The following is a 19933-nucleotide window of genomic DNA, read 5'->3' as shown; positions in this document are numbered from 1 at the left end:
TTATAAATCCAATTCTAAATCTTATTGTTTCTGTTCATTTTTATTAGTACTTAAGAAACCAATATTATTGTAGTTAAATTTACTTGGAGTTTGTTTTATCATGCTGAAATGAATCTAATTTTAATTATTTAATTCTAATTAGATTTAGAAACAGAATATATACTTCATAGTATCCATAATTCAACAAGGAAAAAAGTACCAAATGCTTTTTAGAAATAAAATATCAAAAATTCTAATTTAAATAAATTAAATTGCTCTTTTCTAAGTATTGAATCTCTGGGATTAGAATTAATTCATGGTAAGCTTAAAATGTTGCTCCCATACTTCTGCTAATTTATTGACTAATTTATCCTTCTTTTTGTGTATGGCTGTGATTTGAACTCTTCAAAAAGCAACTGAGAACTTTAAACTCTTATACCTGAAAATATCTACTAAATTATTTATATATATATCAATTCTATAATGAAGTTTTAGCTTTGTTTAATCAATTCCTCTAAAGAAAAAATATCATTTTAATTCATATATTTTTAATCACGTTTAAATACGTAAAAAGTTTGAATTTTTTAAAAATATATTTTAATTTAATATAAATATCACGTCAAAAAATCGTTTAAAACAATCGTAAAATTATTAGATCTACCATCTTTTCAAAACAAAAAATGTAAATAAAAATAATGATATCCCATTTTAGCACACGATGAGTGAAAAAAATTATTATTTCAAGTTGCTGCTAATATAATATGATAATTATACCAGTATTATAATAACTCAATCTTGCATTGAAAATTTGTTTACAAGTTGAAAGACATGCATTTGGGTGCAACTCAATTTTTTTAAAAAAAAGTGCAAAGCATTGTGTGCAGTTTTCTCATTTATTAAAATATAGTTATTTCTTTTGGTTAATTAAAGTTTGTTTTCAAAATGGGCTCAGTTGAGAGTAACGTTTGCAAAATCGTTCCATTTAGTTCACAGCTTGGCTGTGTTAGTGATAACCTGATAATAGTGAATTATTCCAGCAAAGTAAACGAACAATATATCTTAAACTCGATTGCTCCAGTAAGTCTTTCGAGTGAATTCCAATACATGTTCCTTTGTGGAAAAGATAATAAGCATAATCAAGAGGGTAGTATATTATGCGATCCTAGTAAGAAGCAAGTCCAGATTTCATGTGGCTCTAAGTTTTGTAAGTTCACATTTAATCTTTTTAGTTTATAGCTTATGACTAATAATTTAGATACAGTTCCTAGTAGTAATATAGTGAAATCTGGACAGGGTAGTTACAATCTCTGTTCATTTAGTTTCGATCTCTCTAATGACGAATTCTCACTATACATGGTAAGTGAACCAATAAGAGATCGTCTCTGAATAAAATATAACTGCGTTTAGTTTAATAAACCGGATAGACTTATCTTCAAAACAAAGGAATTTGGAGTAGAGCCCACTTTTTTCAACACTACCTTAGTGGATGGAGAATTTCAATGGAGACTTACAAATAGAAACGAATTTAGTAAGTAAAATATTAACAAATTACTAATCAGCTAATTAAAAATATTTAGTCATGAAAATCCCGACTACTACTACTACTACTACTACTACTACTACTACTACTACTACTAATACGAGAACTAGTACTAATACAAGAACTAGTACTACTACTACTACAAAAACTACTAAGCCTGTTTCTTCGAAAGGCCATGAGCCTTATTTAGCAGAAGTTTATGAAAATAATAATTACGGGGCAAACAAAGATTCTTTGATGCCACCAATTGTTAATGAATATCCTTCTGAATCTAATATTGAATATTTAAATCATTCTAATATTGATTTGGGACCAAGTTTTTCAAATGAACATGGTGATAAAGTTATTTCAGTTTTATCTCATAATGGCACAGTATTTAATATAAAAAATAAAAATTGCCCAAGTTTGAATTTTTATAATGAAAACTCTAAAATAACTAATGGGTCTAAAGGTTTAGTAAATTTTACTATTAACAAGAGTGATTTCAAGAATATTCCTATGCTTGTTTCTAACTTGTTTGGTACCACAAATTTGAAGAAACAAATGCTACTTTGGCTGAATAATAATGAAATAAGCTTATTTGATAATGATTCTACAATATTTAATGTTGCTCAAATACCCAATGAATGGTCAAACTCGACAAACATTAATCTTTCGCTATACTGGGACGAGGATTCCAGTTATTTAATTGATAATACCCACTCAAAGATTATTCTCTTTGTTGGAAATAATAATGGCACGAATACTAACGGTTCATTATCAGTCGATGATGCCACAAAAATTAATAATGAAATATCAACACTTTCCAAAGCAAATAATATTTGTATCATTTCTAAAACAATGAATGTATGCAAATCGAATAGTGTTTTAATCCAGTATTCTGGTGGTCTTACTAAAGGAAATTATTTGAGATTTGGATTTACGATTCCAAGAGTAGATCTTTTGCCTATTTCAATTAGTTTCTTGGACTCAGATGACGAAAAGTCAATTTTTATTATAAACCCAGATGGATCCGGAATTCTGAAAGACATTGTAACCGATATTGAAACAAAATTTGACCTTGGCTTGATAAATGGTAGCTGGCTCGGAGGTGACATTTTTATTCTTAATAAGGAATACACTCGTGAAGCTTTGAACCATTCAGTTACTTGCATTTCCTTTACAAAAACCTGCTTTGAAAAAAACGAAACAAGTTGTTTCAAGTCCTCTAATAGTGCTGGAAATAAAATGGTTCTTGGATTTGAGAAAGACTTAGTAGCCACCCCCCAATCTTCTGATTCTGAATACTATCTTTTCCTGACATGGAATAACTGCGTCCTTGCATATATTCCAATCAATACAAATAGAATCAATAAAATTTCTTTAAACGCTGGAAAAAACTCAGTTTCTACAATTGGATACTGGAGCATTATCGATGGACTTTCTTATTCTTTAGACAAACTTGTACCTTTAAAAGAAAATAACCACTTGAACAATCAACATAATCAAGATATTCAAAATGAGACTATGAAACCGGCGGATTCAACAAAACCTCATCCAGCTGGTGGACCACATTTAACAGCAAAACCTTCTAATGATGAACATCGGGAATCAAACACAGAAAATAACCCTGATAATTCACCAGAAAAAGAATCAAGCTCTGGAGATAACCCTGTTACTATACCAGAAGCCGGAATAGAATCAGAAAATAACCCTGATACTTTACCAGAGACGGGATCAAGTTCAGGACACACCCCTGTTACCTTATCAGAGAAAGGATTAAGCTCAGGGCACACCTCTATTACTTTACCGGAGAAAGGATCAGAATTAGAAATTGTTTCGGCCATTTCTCCAGGAAAAAACCCAGAGCCAATTACATATGCTAATCTAGAAAATGAAAAAAATAACAATCAGAGAAAAAACTCAAATTTTAGTACGCTAGATTCTCAAGATCAATCCAATCTTTCTGGTGCATCGGGAAATCTAGAAAGTTATGCAAAAAATAATAAAATGGCCAATGTTGAACAAGAAATAACTAAAAGTGATATTATTTGAAGATGCCTCAAAGGAAATTAGAAATAAAATTTAAATCATTTGTATTCATCAATATGGTCTTAGCCATTTTCAAATATTCGAATTACTGACCTATTTTAGAATTCCAATAGATAATTCAGGTATTGAAATGAAAATAATTAGAATGCTGTGGGTTTATTAATTAATCGTTGAGAATGCGTTTGCTTTGTAAATTGCTGGTCGTTCTAACATAACCTTTAATTATTTATGAAATACTAGCATTCATTAAATATTTACTCTGAATGATAGCCTTAACACGTAATATAAAACTAATAAGCATTAAATCATTAAAAAGAAAGTTATTAAGTTTGTAGAGAGTTCAATTTTAAAGAAGTTTCAGTTAGAGTTACACTTAACTTTGATGATTTAGATATGTTGTCAGGCTTTCGAACAAAAATTCTTTATCCTCGGGTTCATTTTTGTATTTATTTTTTTAATATTTGGTTATTTCTTTAATTAGATTTCATATATCCTTGATTAAAATACTATTAAATACACTTTCTTTGAAGATCAAATAAATTTACAAAATATTGTTACTAATTTATGGTAGGAAGTAAATGAATTTTTGATTTGTAATTTATAGAAGCCTAAATAAAAGGTTTAAGCTTGAAAACGAAAAAAATTAGTAATTCAACTAAAATTAATTTAACTATTATTAGTTTTTTAAAAAAATTTTTAAAAAATGTCTGATCAAATTCTGAAAAAAATACTAAATTCTGGCAAGACAAAACTTTACAAGTGTTAATCTAAATCCGCTTTTTTTTTGTTAAGCAATTCTCGATTTTCTTGATAGCGCTTTCTTAATAACTCATATTTTTTAATAAATTTAATCGTATTCCTCACACTTGAATCCGAAAGGAATGCTTTTGAATATATATTCACGATAAATTCAGTCTTTTCAAGCTCTCTGAGAAGTTTCTTATCTCTTTTCATTAATTTTAAAATCTCACTTTCCAGCTCTTCTCTATTGCCATGATTGACCACCTTGTGTTTCTTTGCTTCAGTTTGGATATTTTTAGGAGATTCAGTTTCAATCCCTAACTTTCGATCAATTAATACCGAATTTACTTCTTCAAATGGTAATTTAATCTTAGGAATAGTATGGAGTTTCTCACTTGTACTGTTATTTTCCGCTTCTAGATGAATTTCCACTTCATCAGAAACACATTTTGAGTTGTTTTGTTCGATCATATCGAGATGATTTGTTCTTAGCACATCAACTAATTCTAGCTCTTTTGGGTTTTTTATGTGATCTATTTGTAAATTCTCGAATGAGTTTAGAACCTTGATAAGTGATAAGTTTGAATTAATAAAAATTTCATGTTTATTTTCTATTTTTTTTGAAAAAAAAATAAAAATCATGTAAATGGGTATGTATTTAATAGTTTTATATAATATTTTGATAAACGTAATTATGGAGTTATTCATTGTAATTAAAAAAAAAAAGTTATTACATGATAATTCAATCTTTTAGCTTGAATTCTCTACCTGAGCTTTAATTAATATTATTCGAAAGAAATAACCAATAAATTTTGACCGTATTCAATTCATCCTAACATTTTAAATTCAACTTTCTATTTATGTTCTTTTAAATTATTTGTTTCCACATGTCTAATGTGGGATTTTTCTCTGGTCAGGATCTGACTATAAATACCCACACTTGATATTTGGCTTTATCAAATAATTATGAANNGGGGGGGGGGGGGGGGGAAGGAGAATAATAATATGTTTGAGAAAAATTTCGATCAGGAATAAAAAATAGATTATCTTAACATTTCACATATATTGCTACAATTTTAATTTTTGTTTTCTAATTACATAGCTATTTTTTCAGAAACAAAATCGTTCAGGAAATGATTGACTGTTCTGAATCAATTGTAACATGAAACATTTGGTCATTATCTCATATTCTAATTTTCAATAGTAACGTTTAGTGTTGAATTGTATGATTTTGGCTCCCAGGAATAGAGAAAATCATAGTCATAGTAAGAAATACCATTAAATGCTGATTGCTCTTGTATAAGCCCAACAGTTTCGCTTGTAAAATTTCTTTCTCTCTTATAATTGACTGAATATCTTCCAACCTGGCCATCTTCTAAATTACTGTTTGGGTTTTTCTTGCTAGTTGAGTCTCCTTGAAGGAATATAAATCCAGACCCGGTATTTCCCAATAAAGGACGAATTTCAGAAATATTTGGAATGAATCCACCAAAATCACCATCGAATCCTGGCCAAACTGTTGTGTCATTTTGATACTTGTTTAAAGGAGTAACTGCCCCCTTTAGAGCATAGCTAGATAATGCATTGCAAAGGCATTGAATTTGAGATTTTCTAGTGTTAAACTCGTTGTAACGGTGGAATGTCTGGCATAGGGAACTATCCCATTGATCTCCTATTCTTGCAACACACTCGAGGCTTGTGATATTAGCTTGTATGTCAAGTTCAATATCAATATTGAAAGAAACTGGAGTTGGAATATTAATTAGGTAATAGTCAATGGAACATGCAAAAAATGTTGTAGATAGTATTGGTATCACAACTTGATTTTCATTGGAAATATATTTGTGGATAGATTTTTTGATAAGCTCATTTGGATACTTTGAAACTGAAATAGTGAGAGTGTTATTTGGGCAAGAAGGTATCCAATACGACTTTGCTAATTGATGATCAAAGTATTTAGGATTTTGAATCATGTAAATGGACTCTGCAAGCTGAAAGTCAATATCGTTTGAAAGGGTAAAGGGTGGAATGTTGACTGTATCGAATCTAATTCCAGACTTTAGGTCCTGTTTGGCAAATGTTTTACTTTCAAAATTAATCTTAGAATTAGGTCCGTTCCATTTAAATTCAGACCTAATAGATTCTGAGAATGATAACCTATTTCCAATTGATTGCAAAATTAATTCAACTATTTGAAGGTATTGGATATTTGATGAAATGAAATCCCAACCATTCACTGCAACAAGAAGGTCTATTGTTTCCAACAAAAGGAACTTAAATCCGGGACTATTCGCACATTCAGCTATTAATGTATTATTCACAATAGAATTGAATGGCCTAATTGTATCTACTTGTAGCTTTGGATTTTCTAATGCATTGCGGAGTATCATATTTAGGATTCCAAAAACTGCAATTTTAGAGGCTGAAAAATCTGCGGAGGTGGGATTTTTAGGACTCTCCACAAGCATCTCAAATAATACTTCAAAGTATTCGTTCCAAACGAGAGATTGAGATACTGGCTGGGAAAATAAGGAAATCCCGAGTTGAAGACCATCAAAGAGGGATAGGTAAGATAAAGAGTGGGTTGCTGCAGCAATCAATTCCATGATTTGTTCCCGGCTCTCAAGTTTATCATTCATAGTTACCTTTTGATATGGACAAATTTGCTCATTTCCGTAGCTACAATATGGAGATATGTAATGGTTTTTAAGACTTTTATCACAAGGAATTAGGCAGCCACTGTTTGACGGTGTTGAAGCCTTCAGAAAAACATACCAAGCTTTTTCAGTTGATGGTAATCTTATTGATTGTTGCAAAAGTTGCAGTTGATCTCCTAGAATTAAAATCTTTGAAGAAGACGATAACACTGGATCAGATGATGCAATGAGTCCTAATGAGGGAAAAACGGATGATTGCACTGTTGTCGGAAATGCGATCCTGGGTATTTGAAGGTAAAGAGTATCACTTGCAGATGTCTTTCCTGGGTTTGGAATCAATATCGAGAATTCTTCCATCTGAGGAGGCATATCTGCACTTAAGAAATATATATACTCTCCAACTCCTTTTATAGGGGCGCTAGGAATCTGGTTTGCAAGAGTTCCGTAGGCTGTGGGGATTGCTGTCGCCTGCTTCAAGTTCTCAGGTATTGCACGGAAAACAAGGAAACAGTTAACGTTTTGTTCTGATAGAATGCTAAATGGTTTAATTATTGCGGAGACAATTATTGATTCAGGAGGAAGTATTTCTTGAACTCGAACTTTAGAAGGTAAAGTTTCAAGTTGAACGGAATGATGCCCTTCGCATAATAACTGAGATTCGAATCTAATAATTTCCGTTATGCTAGAGAAATAAGAAATTTCATTCACCATAATTTCAACACTAAATGACGTATTTTGACTTATATAAGGTATTGTACTGAAATGATGACCTGTATTAAGGTGATCCCATGGCTTTGGAACTGATTTGATAGTGAATACTTGAGGGGTATCTGTAGGGAATATTGGAATCTCTGAAGGGAACGCACAAGTCTGAGTACGGAGGAACCACTGATTGTAGTTATTTGGATATGTTATTGTCTCAATCCACCAGCCCGTTGGGGAATACCCGTATATTACGTGCGGTGACGTGTTGTTTTGTATAAAAAGTAGTGGGGTGGTAGTACTATAGTCTTTCGACTCGATTCTAGCACTCCAAGTATTGTCTTTCTGCACTCCAGTACTAAGAGTATATGGTAATTTCTTTTCAGCAGTAATACAATTTGCAAGGCTTGCCGCAGGAGGGCCTGCTTCCATACAAGTTTCAAACGCCTGATCCTTTAGTGTAGTAGTTGAATACAAAAGTGAAACAGGAGTCGTTGATGTATAACACTGCCAAGTAACCTTTACATCTGCCATTTCAGCTGGCATTGGAAGCATTCTTGCGGCCCTGCAACTGGCTCCACCCCCAGGAAGGTTAAAAGAACCAAACATTTTTTCAATATATTGCGGTGAAAAGGCATAAAAAGAGCCCTCTGCTATTATTGGGTTGTTTGGGTTATGGAAATGTGGGGATTGCCACATAACTCTGGGTCCTTGTAAGAAAATTCCATAAAAAATCTGGTTTATCACGGAAATCCCTGGGTAATTTCTGATAAAGGTTTTTTTTGAGTCATCAAATTCCGCAGGGCCTCCACCGTTCTGGGTATAGCTAACTGTTTGTAGAACAGTGGTTTGTAAACCTGGGTGGTCCAAGGAAGGTTGAAAGTATCCATCGAATTTCTTTGGTGGAGGATAAAATGGACTTTTGTACTTGGTGCTAGCATTTAATTGTTCACTTGAACAACGTCCTTGCTGATAAAATCCTTTGTTTTCTATTGATGGTGTAAATGGGAACGTTCCATTAAAAAAACACCCTCCGATAAAATTCTCTTCAATTATAATTGATTGAGATCCAGTATCTTCTAAGATTCCTACTCTTTTGGGACTATTCATAATAATAAATTTATTGAAAAATCCCATTCCTTTAAGAGTGTTTCTTTGAAATATCGAATCTGATTTGTTACTAAGTAAAAGTGAAAGATCTCTTGGATCTTCACCATCTCTAAGGTCTCCCACCATTGTATAAGGTCTTAATGGGAAATAAAAGTCAAAGTTACTTGAGCAGTTAGATTTTATTTGGGAACTCAGAGCGTGTTCAGGTAATCTTGAAGGTGGTATAACTCTGATTGGAGTAACAGTAAATGGAACATTTGTTTGGCCCCATGTAATAGCAGCGTTATTGAAATGAGTTGTAACATTACTAAAATATGGAATTACTTTCATCTGATAAGTTGGAGTTATTGTAGGAATGAAGCCACCTAACCCATACTTTGGAACCCACAAATTATTACCACTGTCTTGTGAGTGGTTTAACGAAGAAACATCTAGAATCGTGACATTAAATGTGTCAACAAAATAGTGATCTCCATTAGATCCAACGATATTTTTCCCCGGAAGTACATCACTAGGTAGAAACACCTTATAGTTTAATGGTATTGTCATTTTGGGATTTAGCTCATCTGCAAGACCAAGGTCATCTTTAATATCATACCAAAATTCACTATATATGTGTTGAGAAAGCCAATTAATCGCTCCCTGGCCATCTAAAGATTGTTGGGTTTGTGGAAATTTAAGAATGAGACTCTCTACCATATCATTTGTAATATAGTAAGTTAGGTTAGTATAGGAGTAGGTTTGAACTGTAGTTGGGGTTATTCCGTTCAAAAGTGTAGCAGCGGCTTCGCAAAGTGGAGATAATGCAACTGCATTTGAAATGCTCAGAACCCCATATTGAGTTTGAATCTTAGATATGCCCTCCAGCTTTCCGGTATCACATGAGAACTCGACTGCTACAGGGTCTGTTCTATTAAGATTTCCCACTGTCAAAGTTATTGGATGTATGAATTGGCACGGGGTGATCAATGGAGGAACCGAAATTGCACCCCAAATAGTTTCATAATATGGAGGTGTGGGCTTGGGATCTTTTACATTAATTCCATATGGAGATCCATTTTGAGCCAAATATGATTCAACCGTGATCTTGTCGTAATTTCCTCCAGGTATCTGACAATTTGAAGTTTTTAAGAATAATATTAAACTCAAATAAAATGTTACTACCTTACACATTATTCTAAATCTTAAAAGATTTAGAATAATATCTTTTATCATATTCTTTTTAATTAATTTTATTTGTATTAGTCCCCATGCAAAAAACATATTTTACTTGACTTTCAATTTTACAGCTGCTATAGCAGACTGTTGCTCGACTTGGCGCGCGCGGTCAATGCGCGTTATTAAGTTTTTTAAGATTGCACAGTTGTATTTAAGAGTTGCTCTTTTATCAATAAATCCAACAATCTGAGCTTTTATGTATGAGTCTTGCGGTCTGTCTTGCTTTTTCCTAGCTATCTGAATTGTATGGACTCTCTTAAAGAGCTTATTAATTCCAAAAAAACAGAACTTAAGAAGAAGCTAGGTAAGTTTCATGAATGATATAGTCGTTATATTTATTGAGTAATAACCCTTTTGTTCCAACTATATTTAGATAACCGAGGTTGGGTTTCTCAAAGCGAAGTGCAAGATTATGAGAGGCAAGAATATATTAAAAAGCAGAGAGAAAGGGATTTGAAAAAAGTCAAGAAGGAGAATATTAAGTGCCCACGTTCTATAGCTTCTGAAGATGGAATAAAGGAAGCTGTCGATAAAAAGAGTAGTAATTATGCGCTTTTAGCTGAAAATGGTTACGAAAGCATTCTGAAACACTCGAAAAATAGTTCAGAAAACTTAGCCTCTATCGCTTCTATACAAAATAAGGAGACTATAAGGAGGCTAAGGCTACTTGGAGAACCAATCACTTTATTTGGAGAGGATGATAACGAAAGATATAATAGACTAACTAGACTAGAATTCAAAGGAAGAACAAACGAAGAAATGAATATTGGCCAACAGAATATCTTTTTGCATGGCTTCGACCCGAATTTCTCTCTATATTCTGTATGTGATGATCACGCACAAGTCGATATATATGAGGAATTTGAACATATAGAAGGAGAGAGTAATCAGAAGTTTATTCTTAGATGGATAGACACTCAGCTAAAAGAATGGGAGAAACTGCTTAAATGCCGAAAGAAAGTTGAGTCTCAAACAGAAAAAGGTATGCAAGATTCCGCTCAGTATTATCAAACAAAAAGAGACATTCAGCCTTTAGTCAATTCATTGGAGGCATCTGATGGAAAAGTCGATAAAGAGGTTCTTGATAAATTATTTGAAATTGTAACCTTCTGCAACCAGAGAGACTACAATAAAGCTCAAGACAAATATATTGAATTGGCTATTGGAAACGCTCCTTGGCCTATGGGCGTAACTATGGTAGGTATCCACGAGAGAGCTGGAAGAACAAAAATCTTCTCCTCTCATATTGCTCATGTCTTAAATGATGAAACTACAAGAAAGTATATTCAAATGTTTAAAAGGCTTGTAACTCACTGTGAGTCGAAAAGACCATCTAGGGAGCAGCAAAAGAAAAGTATCTAACAAGAGTAATCATGTATTTTTGATTTGATATAGTTTGTCTGACTAGTTTTACATGCTTTCTTTTAGTTTAAATTGTCTATAGAAAGATTTATCTGGCCGTCTAGTCGACCATTAGTTACCTGTAAAAAAAAGCGGGATTGTATTCCTCACAACATGAATGTGTAATTAAGTCGGAAGTAAGAAAAAGGAAAGTAAATATTCAGTAGAACCAATTTATGTAGAACACTATTCATTTTCAAAAATGAGTTTCAGGTTGGAGAGTGGAAACCTGGAGCTCTTTGGAAAAGTTGGCGTCAGTAAACAGGAATCAGAATTATTGAGCCATATAAATGAAGCTGTGAGGAGTATTACTTCAAAGATTCAAGAGGGTGACACTCAAATCAAGATAAGAAACTGCAAAGAACTACTGCAGCTTATTGCAGCAATCAGGCAAGATGTGTTGGGAGATTTTCCTTCAGCTCTGCTAACTCTTAATTTGGAATTGTGGGACTTGCTGATTAACTCTTTGAGTTCATGTTGCTGTCCATCTGTTTCTGATAAAACCTATAAGGCATTATTTCCTAGCTTATATGAAAATTCAAGCACTGACGGATATATGGGATCTAGTTGTTGCGTTGTTCTTAAGGAGAAAATCCTTGAATTATTGGCAGAAATGATACAGAGTATTAATGAATTATTGAATAAAAAAAAAAAATATTTTACTCACGTATCTGAGGTAGAACTCTGGGCTCTAAACCTTGCAGAAACTGTTATCCCGAACCTTGTTTGTTCTTCCCTAAAATCTTCAGTTTCATCTCATTGTGAATGCAAATTAGAGCCTCTTCTATCCATCTCTTTTGTCGTCCAGGAGACAATTTCGACGTATTCTGAACATTTAATGAAAGAAAGCAGGCTTTGGTCTACTCTATTCAGGCTATTGATGAGTTGTAATGACTTAAATTCGTATGTAATTGTCATCAAAGAAAAAATTCTATCAAAGCAGGCCAAATCTGAATTGCAAGTAGTGGACTTTTCAGTTAATAATTTAAGATTCTTGGACTCTGCACAGCTCATTTGTTCAACCTTTACCAGGTTTAATTTTCTTTCAGAAAACGAAGGACACAAGTACTTTTCTCTTCTTGCTGCAGGAGACATTTTCTCACAATTTATCAAGTATGTTTCTACGATATTTAAGATTGTTTACTTTGGAAATGCTAAAATATGTAATAGCAAGCTTGATTTTCTTTTCAATCAACAGTTTGATTTACGAATAGAATCTTATGCAGAATACTCTGACGAAGTTGAATCTTCTAAAAAAATGACAGAATTTGACGATTTGGATGGTTCAGAAAATATTGAGGATATTTATAACTTTGATATAGAATTAAATTCTATAAATATCAGAAATAACAGCTGTAGATCTGCTTTAGAAAATATTCAAGAGTCTGAGATTAATCAGAGCCAACAAAAGGAAAGTTTTGAAACAAATAGTTTGATGTCTTGCATTGTTTTTTTGCTTGGAAATGAAAAAATAATTGAATTCGATTCCTTCAAAATAACAAATAGTGATTCTATCAGATTCACTATATTAGATGTACTAGAGTCCTTATTCCAAACTAACGACCTCGCAAGCCTAGACTCAGTTACGATGATTAGCCAAACATTATTCGTCTATGATTTTATTTCACTTTTATACCCAAATGCTTCGAACTACTCTTTGGATAATCAAATGGAATATAAATTTTCCTATATAGAAAAGTTAACGGAAAGATTCATTAAAAGCCCAATCCATGTAGTTGCGTCTATAATTTATATATTAAGATCTGATGCTTCTAAAGAAAACCTATCTAAACATTTGAGTACTCTATTGGATTGTTTATTTAGTTTAAAGAATTCGCCTTTTGAAAATCTAATACCAATTACATTGGGCTATTTATTTGATCTTTTATGCCAAGAAAGCCATGGTTCCAAAAATTTAACATCTCTTTTTGATGTCTTAATTGAAAGAGCCTCTGACGAGTGCCTTCATGTTTATTCTCCTTTGGCTTGGATTTCAAAAGCTATTACTCTCGAGTTTGTGCTTAACCAAAATGAAAAAGCATTGCTTAATTCATCAAAAATTATCTCGGGTCTTAGATCATTTCTATCAAAGTGGGTTCAAGTTTCAGAATTAATGTTATCTTCGCCAGCTATCCATTCTTGCCAGTCTAGACTTAGGGGAGTTAGAAGATGTATTCTATACTGCTCTTTAAGTCTGAAAGGGGTTAGGGATAATTTAGAAACAGAAAATCTTACAGATCTTTATATGGTTTCCATGATGCTTACTTTAGTAGTTAAAAATAGAAGTTTAAGGAGAACCTGCACCTTACAGCTAATTGATCTTTTGAACAAAAGAGCAAACTTTCCAAAAGATGATTTAAATTTAGAAGTAATTATAAATAACCTGGATTTTATAGAAAGACAGTGGAATTTAAATACAAAGCATGTTTTTTCAAACTATTTTACTTTGCTCGACCTCGAAAAAGATGAAATAAATAACATTTACGAACCACAGATTTACGAAGAAATCCTTCCAATGAGTCAAAACGAGGAATTGGGTGGTGAAAATCAAAAGCCAATAATAATGGGTATGGAAGGTTCAAATTTGTCAGTATTAAAAACCCCAGACTCTTTTCGTCTTTCAAAACTACTGACAGCAATAAAAAACCCAAGGATTCAAACACAAATAAAGATTTCCGCACTCAAGAGTTTGACTGAATCTCTAACTTCCTCAAAAATTTCATTTAAAGTATTTTGTTTATATGTAGATGAGCTTGTGAAGATTTTAATGCAACTGAGCTGTAAGAGCTTCTGTACTAAAAAGCAAAATTTGGATAATTCCTCAAAAGATGATTCAGTTTTTGGCATTTCAGAGCTCATTTCAATTGAAGAAGGTTCTCTGTTCTACCACCTTTCAGTTGCTTTGAATGCGATTTTCATCTCGAGATCTTATAGGAAGGATCTATTAGAATATTTAGCAGCCTCATACTCAATTATGCTCATTCACCATCTAAGTTTTTGGATATTTAGTTCCTCCGGAGAATGTAGGTGCAGTTCGTTTTCACTCCTTACCACCATTCTAATCATAATTCTAAAAACAGGAGTGATCTCAGATGCTCCAAGTATTGAATTTTCAGATGACTTATATCTTGATAAGACCATCACATACCTTAAAATATCCCCTTTGGTCCAAAATATGCTAATTCTGCCAACTTCAACAAGAGAAACAAAAGAATATAAGGAGATATATGAAGAAGAGTTGCATGAAAAGAGCGAGCATACTTCACCTCCCAAATTTGACAACATAAAGAAAACCAATCCATTCAAACCACTTGTTTCTCAAACAACTATTTCACAAGGAATTTCAAAGATTTTGTGGGATCTGGAGAGACTTTTCAGAAAAAGATCTATCCAAACAAATGTTCCATACCTTGAGGAATTCTTGTACTCAGTATTTTCACTTTCATTCCCCTGGACTAGAATGACCAGTCAAGCTGTTCACCTTGAAAGAGGAATATCGAAAATTAAGGACAGTATTGACTCGGTACTTTCAAAGTTAATAATGTCGTTGGGCCAGAATAACCCTGAGTATCTTTCTGAAATTGAAAGATATTCAGATTTAATTAATGCTCAGTCAAGGAATATTGACATTAAAATGCTTGCAGTACTTAAAGTTATTCATTCAATACTATATTCTTTCCAACTTGTAAATAATGAATCGCTTTCAGAGTCTCTTTCAAAATATTCCTCATTTATTATTGTAATCTTATCCTACTTTAATAACTATTTAAGAGATAAAGACTGTGATTTTCTAGTTGGAACAATTAGACCGAAGATCAGCTTTGGAATTTTCGATACAATTTCTCTTTGTTTAGATTCATGTAATGGAGCTTTATCTGAGCTATTATTTGATATTTTACCAAATAATATTCAATGGAGCTTTATTGTATTGCAAGTACCGAAATTGATTGACCCCTTGAATTTAGTTCATTCTCCTACTGCTATGCTCTTAGTAACAAGATTGTTAAGTAGGATGCCTCTTAAAAGATGGTTTGAAGAAGATCCAAGGTACACTTTAGAATGTTTGAAACTTCTTATTTTTAATAAGAGTCTGTTTTGCAACAGAGAGTTACCTGAGTCACTACTTTCTGTCCAAAGTTTTCAAGACTCATATTTTGTTAAGAAAGTAATATCTATTTTCGAGAAAATTTCAGTACTTGAAAACCCAAACCATCCAATTAACATACTCCTGCAAAAAAACCTTCTTAAATGGCTCTTAGGCGCAGGATTGGTATCCAGCTCACTAGAGGTTCAAGCAAAAATTTGGGATTTAAAGCTTATTCTTTTGGATAAATGGGACGTTGAATATTCAAATGATACTTATTCGATAATTTCTAATTTTAAAGTCCCTAATGTGGAAAATGATGAAATAGCTCAGCAAGTATCTTGGGGATTTATCTTCTCTAGATCTATAAAAAGTCTAAATCATTTAATAAGTAATATAAGCTACTTAGAGCCAATAACTGACAATTTAATCAAATCATTCATTGGATGGAGAAGCATGGAATTCTTTGAGTATTTGACCAGTATTTTGAGGTTTTTAGAAGTTTTTTTGAGCATTCAGCACAGGCCAATTCAGACCGAGTCTAATGAAAATCTAGATCAAGCTAGTGGAGAAATTCAGCTTTTAGTAACAACTTTCATTGAATCCATGGAAGTTATTGCAGAAGAAGTCATCACTCCTTTTCTGCAACTAATTACAGCGCATGACTCAGGCACTGAAAGAGAGAGGCTTTTATTCACCAACTTGATGTTTGGGTTTCTTTGTAAACTGAGCAGATTCTTACCTCTCTCATCTCCTGTATTCCAAAAATTTGCTGAAAATTTATGTCTCTTTTCAGCATCTCTAAGCGGACTTTCCCAACTAGAGCTGAGCATTAATAGTTCTCTTTTACAAATACAACTTGTTTTATGTATAATAAAGACTGACTCAAGCTGCTACGGGGTATTAAGAGAGCATTTGATCATTCTAATTAGTAATATCTCACCCAAGGAAATGTCCTCCGAGCAGATGAGCAAGCTTTTGTCATTCTTATTAACTTTATTTGATAAAAGATTAAAGAATCACGAAATTTGCCCAAGACTATTGGAAAAGATGTCTTTACTATGTAATGAAGTTCTTTTGAGGATATCTGAAATTTCTCCTAAGACAAAAGAGGAACAAAGCTTGACACTGGAAATGCCATCAAGCTTAAATTTTAATAATACATGCTATTTATTAATGGGAGTGTCTTTGCTGTCGCTAAAACTTTCCCAGATAGCTTCGGTTGGAAGCTCATCTAATTCTTTAGACCAAGAGTTGAGAGGAGAAATATTTAATTTAGTGATGGCAGGAATTGAAGTATCGAGCAAAATTTCAATTAGTTCAGAGTTTTTAACGTTATATAGTTATTTGGACCAAATTAATACCTTACAAGAATCATTAGCTTTATTTTTATCTGCTCTTTCAAATTTCAATAGCTCAGACTTGTACATTAATATAGAAAATAAATTTACAAAAAAGCTCTTTAACTATGCTTTTACAATATGGGAAAGCTTTATATATTTGGTTTCATTTTACTCCAAAAACCAAATGAACTACTCTGAGGAATTATACCATGAACCTCAAACACAAGTGAATAAAAAGAAAGAATTCTATAAGGAAATAAAGCTTTACATTGATTATTACACTCAGATAATTACAATTGATATATTTACTGAGCTAATAACCAATAATCTTGATTTCTTTACTCCTGGAAAATTTACTGAAGATTTAAAGAACATTTGGCTTTTCATTAACTCAGAAGAAAATGGAAGTAAATTAAACTATTCCTTAGTTTACTTTTCCTCCTTTTTATATAAGATCAAAATCCGATCCAGTGGATCATTAAATCTCGGAGACTGGAATCGAAGATTTAACAAGAATTTCTATCGTATTGGTTTATTGGATTATATTTTGCTAAGAACTTCTGAAATTCTTGTTGAAGTCAGGGAAATTTGTCTTGGAGAGCTTAGGTCTTGCACAATTGCTTCTCTTAGAGCAATGGCTAAACAAAAAAACACAAACTTGAGTAAACTTAATGAAAATGTTTTTCTATCACAAATGTGCTCTCTTTTTCAACTAGTAAAAATGATTGGACTCTTTCTAGCAGAGTTTGAAGGTCCTCATAACCTTTTAACCAACAATAAGTTGAAGCCTTTGCTTAGCTTTACCTTAGAATCTTTGGCACTACTTAGCTGTGTCTCGAAGCAACTAGAGGCGGAGCTTGAAAGAAACAATCATTCTAGTTTCGAATCATGCATTCGAGCTTGGTGGAAATATACCTGCAAAGTTACTGGTGAAAGTCAAGATATTGAGCACTTTTCTTACATGATTACACAAATCATTTCTCTATTATTATGCTGTTCTTCACAAATTATTCCAATTTCCGAGACACAAATGACAAATTTAACACAAGGAGCAAATCCAGTGCCACTTTCAGATTTGGCAAGATCCCAGAACCAGGGCTCTGCACGCTTTCATGATTTATTTATCAATCTTCTTGATACCGAGAGTTCTGTTGGTTTAAGGTTGAGTCGAGGAGTTTTACGGCTTCCTGTTGAAATTAATGAAGAGAATGGCTCTCTTATGAGTAACGTAACAAAAAAAGAGTTAATTAAACTAGATGGTGTAGATTTAAAAATCAATCCTAAGAAAAGTAGAATGCTTTTGGATAGTATTATTTTAAATGACTCTGCACCAATCCCAATAAAATGTGGAGTTTTGAAGTTATTTCTAAGTCTTGCTCTTTCATCTTCAAAAAAAAAATTTATGAAAAATTGGAAGTCTGATGAACTCCCAGAAAAACTCAAAATTTCGAGTATACTAGAAAAGGCCAAAATATCTAGGAGCCCTGAATTTCTTGTACTATCTTTGGCTCTACTGGAGGTGCTCCTTTCCTTCAATCCCAACCAACTGGTTAGTTCTCTTGAGCACGTAAAGAAGCCACCAAGAGTGTATTCTGACTCCCAGTGTGGCTCAATAATTATTTCTCTTGAGCTACTTAAGGTTGAAGCAGAAACATTCGAGGATCTAGATTTAAATTCTAGGACGTATCCAATAATCCAGGATTTATTTAATAAGTGTTTTACGTTACTTAAAAATATGCAAAGTTAAGTTATATATTGTATTGCTGAAATTTATTAAAGTCATAAAGATCGAATTACAAAATATAAACTAAATTTGATGGCATATATATATATACCAGTATCGCTAATTACTATAGTGTTGAGCAGTATAGCCGTTAATATGGTTTTATAAACTTAATTTACCTGTAATATATCTTCAACTGAAGGTGAGACTTCGCTTAAATACCTTTTAAATTCAACGAATAAGTCATTTAATCCTCTCTCCTCACTGACTAAGAAGTATTCTTGACTAAGTAAACTTTCTTTAATTTCTTTGAATTTGATCAGGTTATTAAAATCATTTTCGAGTTTTTCTTTTAGAATTTTCAATTCTGGGAATTTCTCCGAGTCTTGCTCAAAAGATTTAATCCAGTTAGAGAAGAAAGCCTTGCCAAAGTTGGAGTCGATAAATTCAAAAAATGTTGTTAAAGCATTCATACTAGCCATTGATTCAACATTATTGATATACATATTACTTAAAGCCAACCTAGAATCTGCATCGGAAATAAGCTTGGAGTCTTTCTGTATTTCTGAAACCTGCTTTAGACTTTTCTTTATAATGTTAAAGTCTAAACTGGAGCTTGCTCGAATTATAAATGGGCTCTTCCCAATTGTCTTTCTTTTTATTAGAAAACAATTTTCTATTTGTTTATATACTGTTATTGAATAGATATCATCGAAGCTTATAAAAATGATTCTCTTATATAACTTCCCGTCCTCTTCTGAAACGAACTTTAGTCCAGATTCAGAAACAGTGATAAAACACTTGACCCCCAATTCGTACAAGTTTGCTTTTGGATATACAATAACAATTAATCCGCTATGGATATTTTTTTTTATTTCAAAATTCTCGTTTGAATAGTATAGTTTCAAATTATCAGTTTCTCTAAAAGCTTGTAGAATTCTGTCCGAATCAGAAAATATTCTTTTTGTTAGACCTGGGATTTCTCCATATATTTGAATATTGTGCCCAAATAATGATATCTCACTTTCTTTCATTCGCTGGTATGAATTCAAATCTGAATCCATAGTTGATGCCTGGGAGTCCATACTGCTATTATGTGCTCTCTTATTATCTTTTAATGAGCTAATGAAATTTTTAAGGTCTGCCATAGTAGTTTCGGCTGATTTGATATGAAATGTTATGTATGTACCATCTTGTTCCGAATAAACCTTTATAGATGGAAAGTTCTTCGCAAATGAGTTTGAAATAGAATCTATACTTAAGCTAGAAGATGAGTAAGGAGAAGAACATGGAGTAATTACTGGAAGCTCATCGTCAGAATAGCTTTTTAAACCAGTTGAAGCCATAAGCTGAATTTTTTCCCGAGAATAGTTCATTCTTGGATTCTACCAATAACTTAACTAT

The 19933-nt window shown here is 32.5% G+C and overlaps 6 protein-coding genes across 6 annotated transcripts; 3 read left to right on the top strand and 3 right to left on the bottom strand.

Annotated features, from left to right (window-relative positions):
- Positions 1–921: 921 nt before the first annotated feature.
- Positions 922–3553, top strand: ELE39_002970 (serine threonine rich low complexity; the record flags this gene model as incomplete). The annotated part of the gene is made up of 4 exons (XM_067346074.1): positions 922–1183; positions 1235–1335; positions 1387–1507; positions 1557–3553. 4 exons carry the CDS (start codon positions 922–924, stop codon positions 3551–3553), a joined length of 2481 nt encoding a protein of 826 aa, XP_067199730.1.
- Positions 3554–4312: 759 nt separating this feature from the next.
- ELE39_002969 (uncharacterized protein) lies at positions 4313–4999 on the bottom strand (the record flags this gene model as incomplete). The annotated part of the gene is made up of 1 exon (XM_067346073.1): positions 4313–4999. One exon carries the CDS (start codon positions 4997–4999, stop codon positions 4313–4315), a length of 687 nt encoding a protein of 228 aa, XP_067199729.1.
- A 482-nt stretch (positions 5000–5481) lies between these two features.
- ELE39_002968 (large secreted protein) lies at positions 5482–10023 on the bottom strand (the record flags this gene model as incomplete). Its single annotated transcript, XM_067346072.1, has 1 exon — positions 5482–10023. The coding sequence occupies one exon, from the start codon at positions 10021–10023 to the stop codon at positions 5482–5484; it is 4542 nt and encodes a 1513-aa protein (XP_067199728.1).
- Positions 10024–10224: 201 nt separating this feature from the next.
- Positions 10225–11340, top strand: ELE39_002967 (PRP18 domain; the record flags this gene model as incomplete). Its single annotated transcript, XM_067346071.1, has 2 exons — positions 10225–10282; positions 10352–11340. 2 exons carry the CDS (start codon positions 10225–10227, stop codon positions 11338–11340), a joined length of 1047 nt encoding a protein of 348 aa, XP_067199727.1.
- A 241-nt stretch (positions 11341–11581) lies between these two features.
- On the top strand, positions 11582–18553 carry ELE39_002966 (very large membrane; the record flags this gene model as incomplete). Its single annotated transcript, XM_067346070.1, has 1 exon — positions 11582–18553. The coding sequence occupies one exon, from the start codon at positions 11582–11584 to the stop codon at positions 18551–18553; it is 6972 nt and encodes a 2323-aa protein (XP_067199726.1).
- Positions 18554–18699: 146 nt separating this feature from the next.
- ELE39_002965 (uncharacterized protein) lies at positions 18700–19905 on the bottom strand (the record flags this gene model as incomplete). The annotated part of the gene is made up of 1 exon (XM_067346069.1): positions 18700–19905. The coding sequence occupies one exon, from the start codon at positions 19903–19905 to the stop codon at positions 18700–18702; it is 1206 nt and encodes a 401-aa protein (XP_067199725.1).
- Between the last annotated feature and the right edge of the window lie 28 nt (positions 19906–19933).

The sequence above is a fragment of the Cryptosporidium sp. chipmunk genotype I genome (assembly GCF_004936735.1).
Source record: "Cryptosporidium sp. chipmunk genotype I strain 37763 chromosome Unknown contig_37, whole genome shotgun sequence".
In the NCBI taxonomy this organism is placed as follows: Eukaryota; Apicomplexa; class Conoidasida; order Eucoccidiorida; family Cryptosporidiidae; genus Cryptosporidium; species Cryptosporidium sp. chipmunk genotype I.
This window is presented reverse-complemented; position numbering and strand designations above follow the sequence as displayed.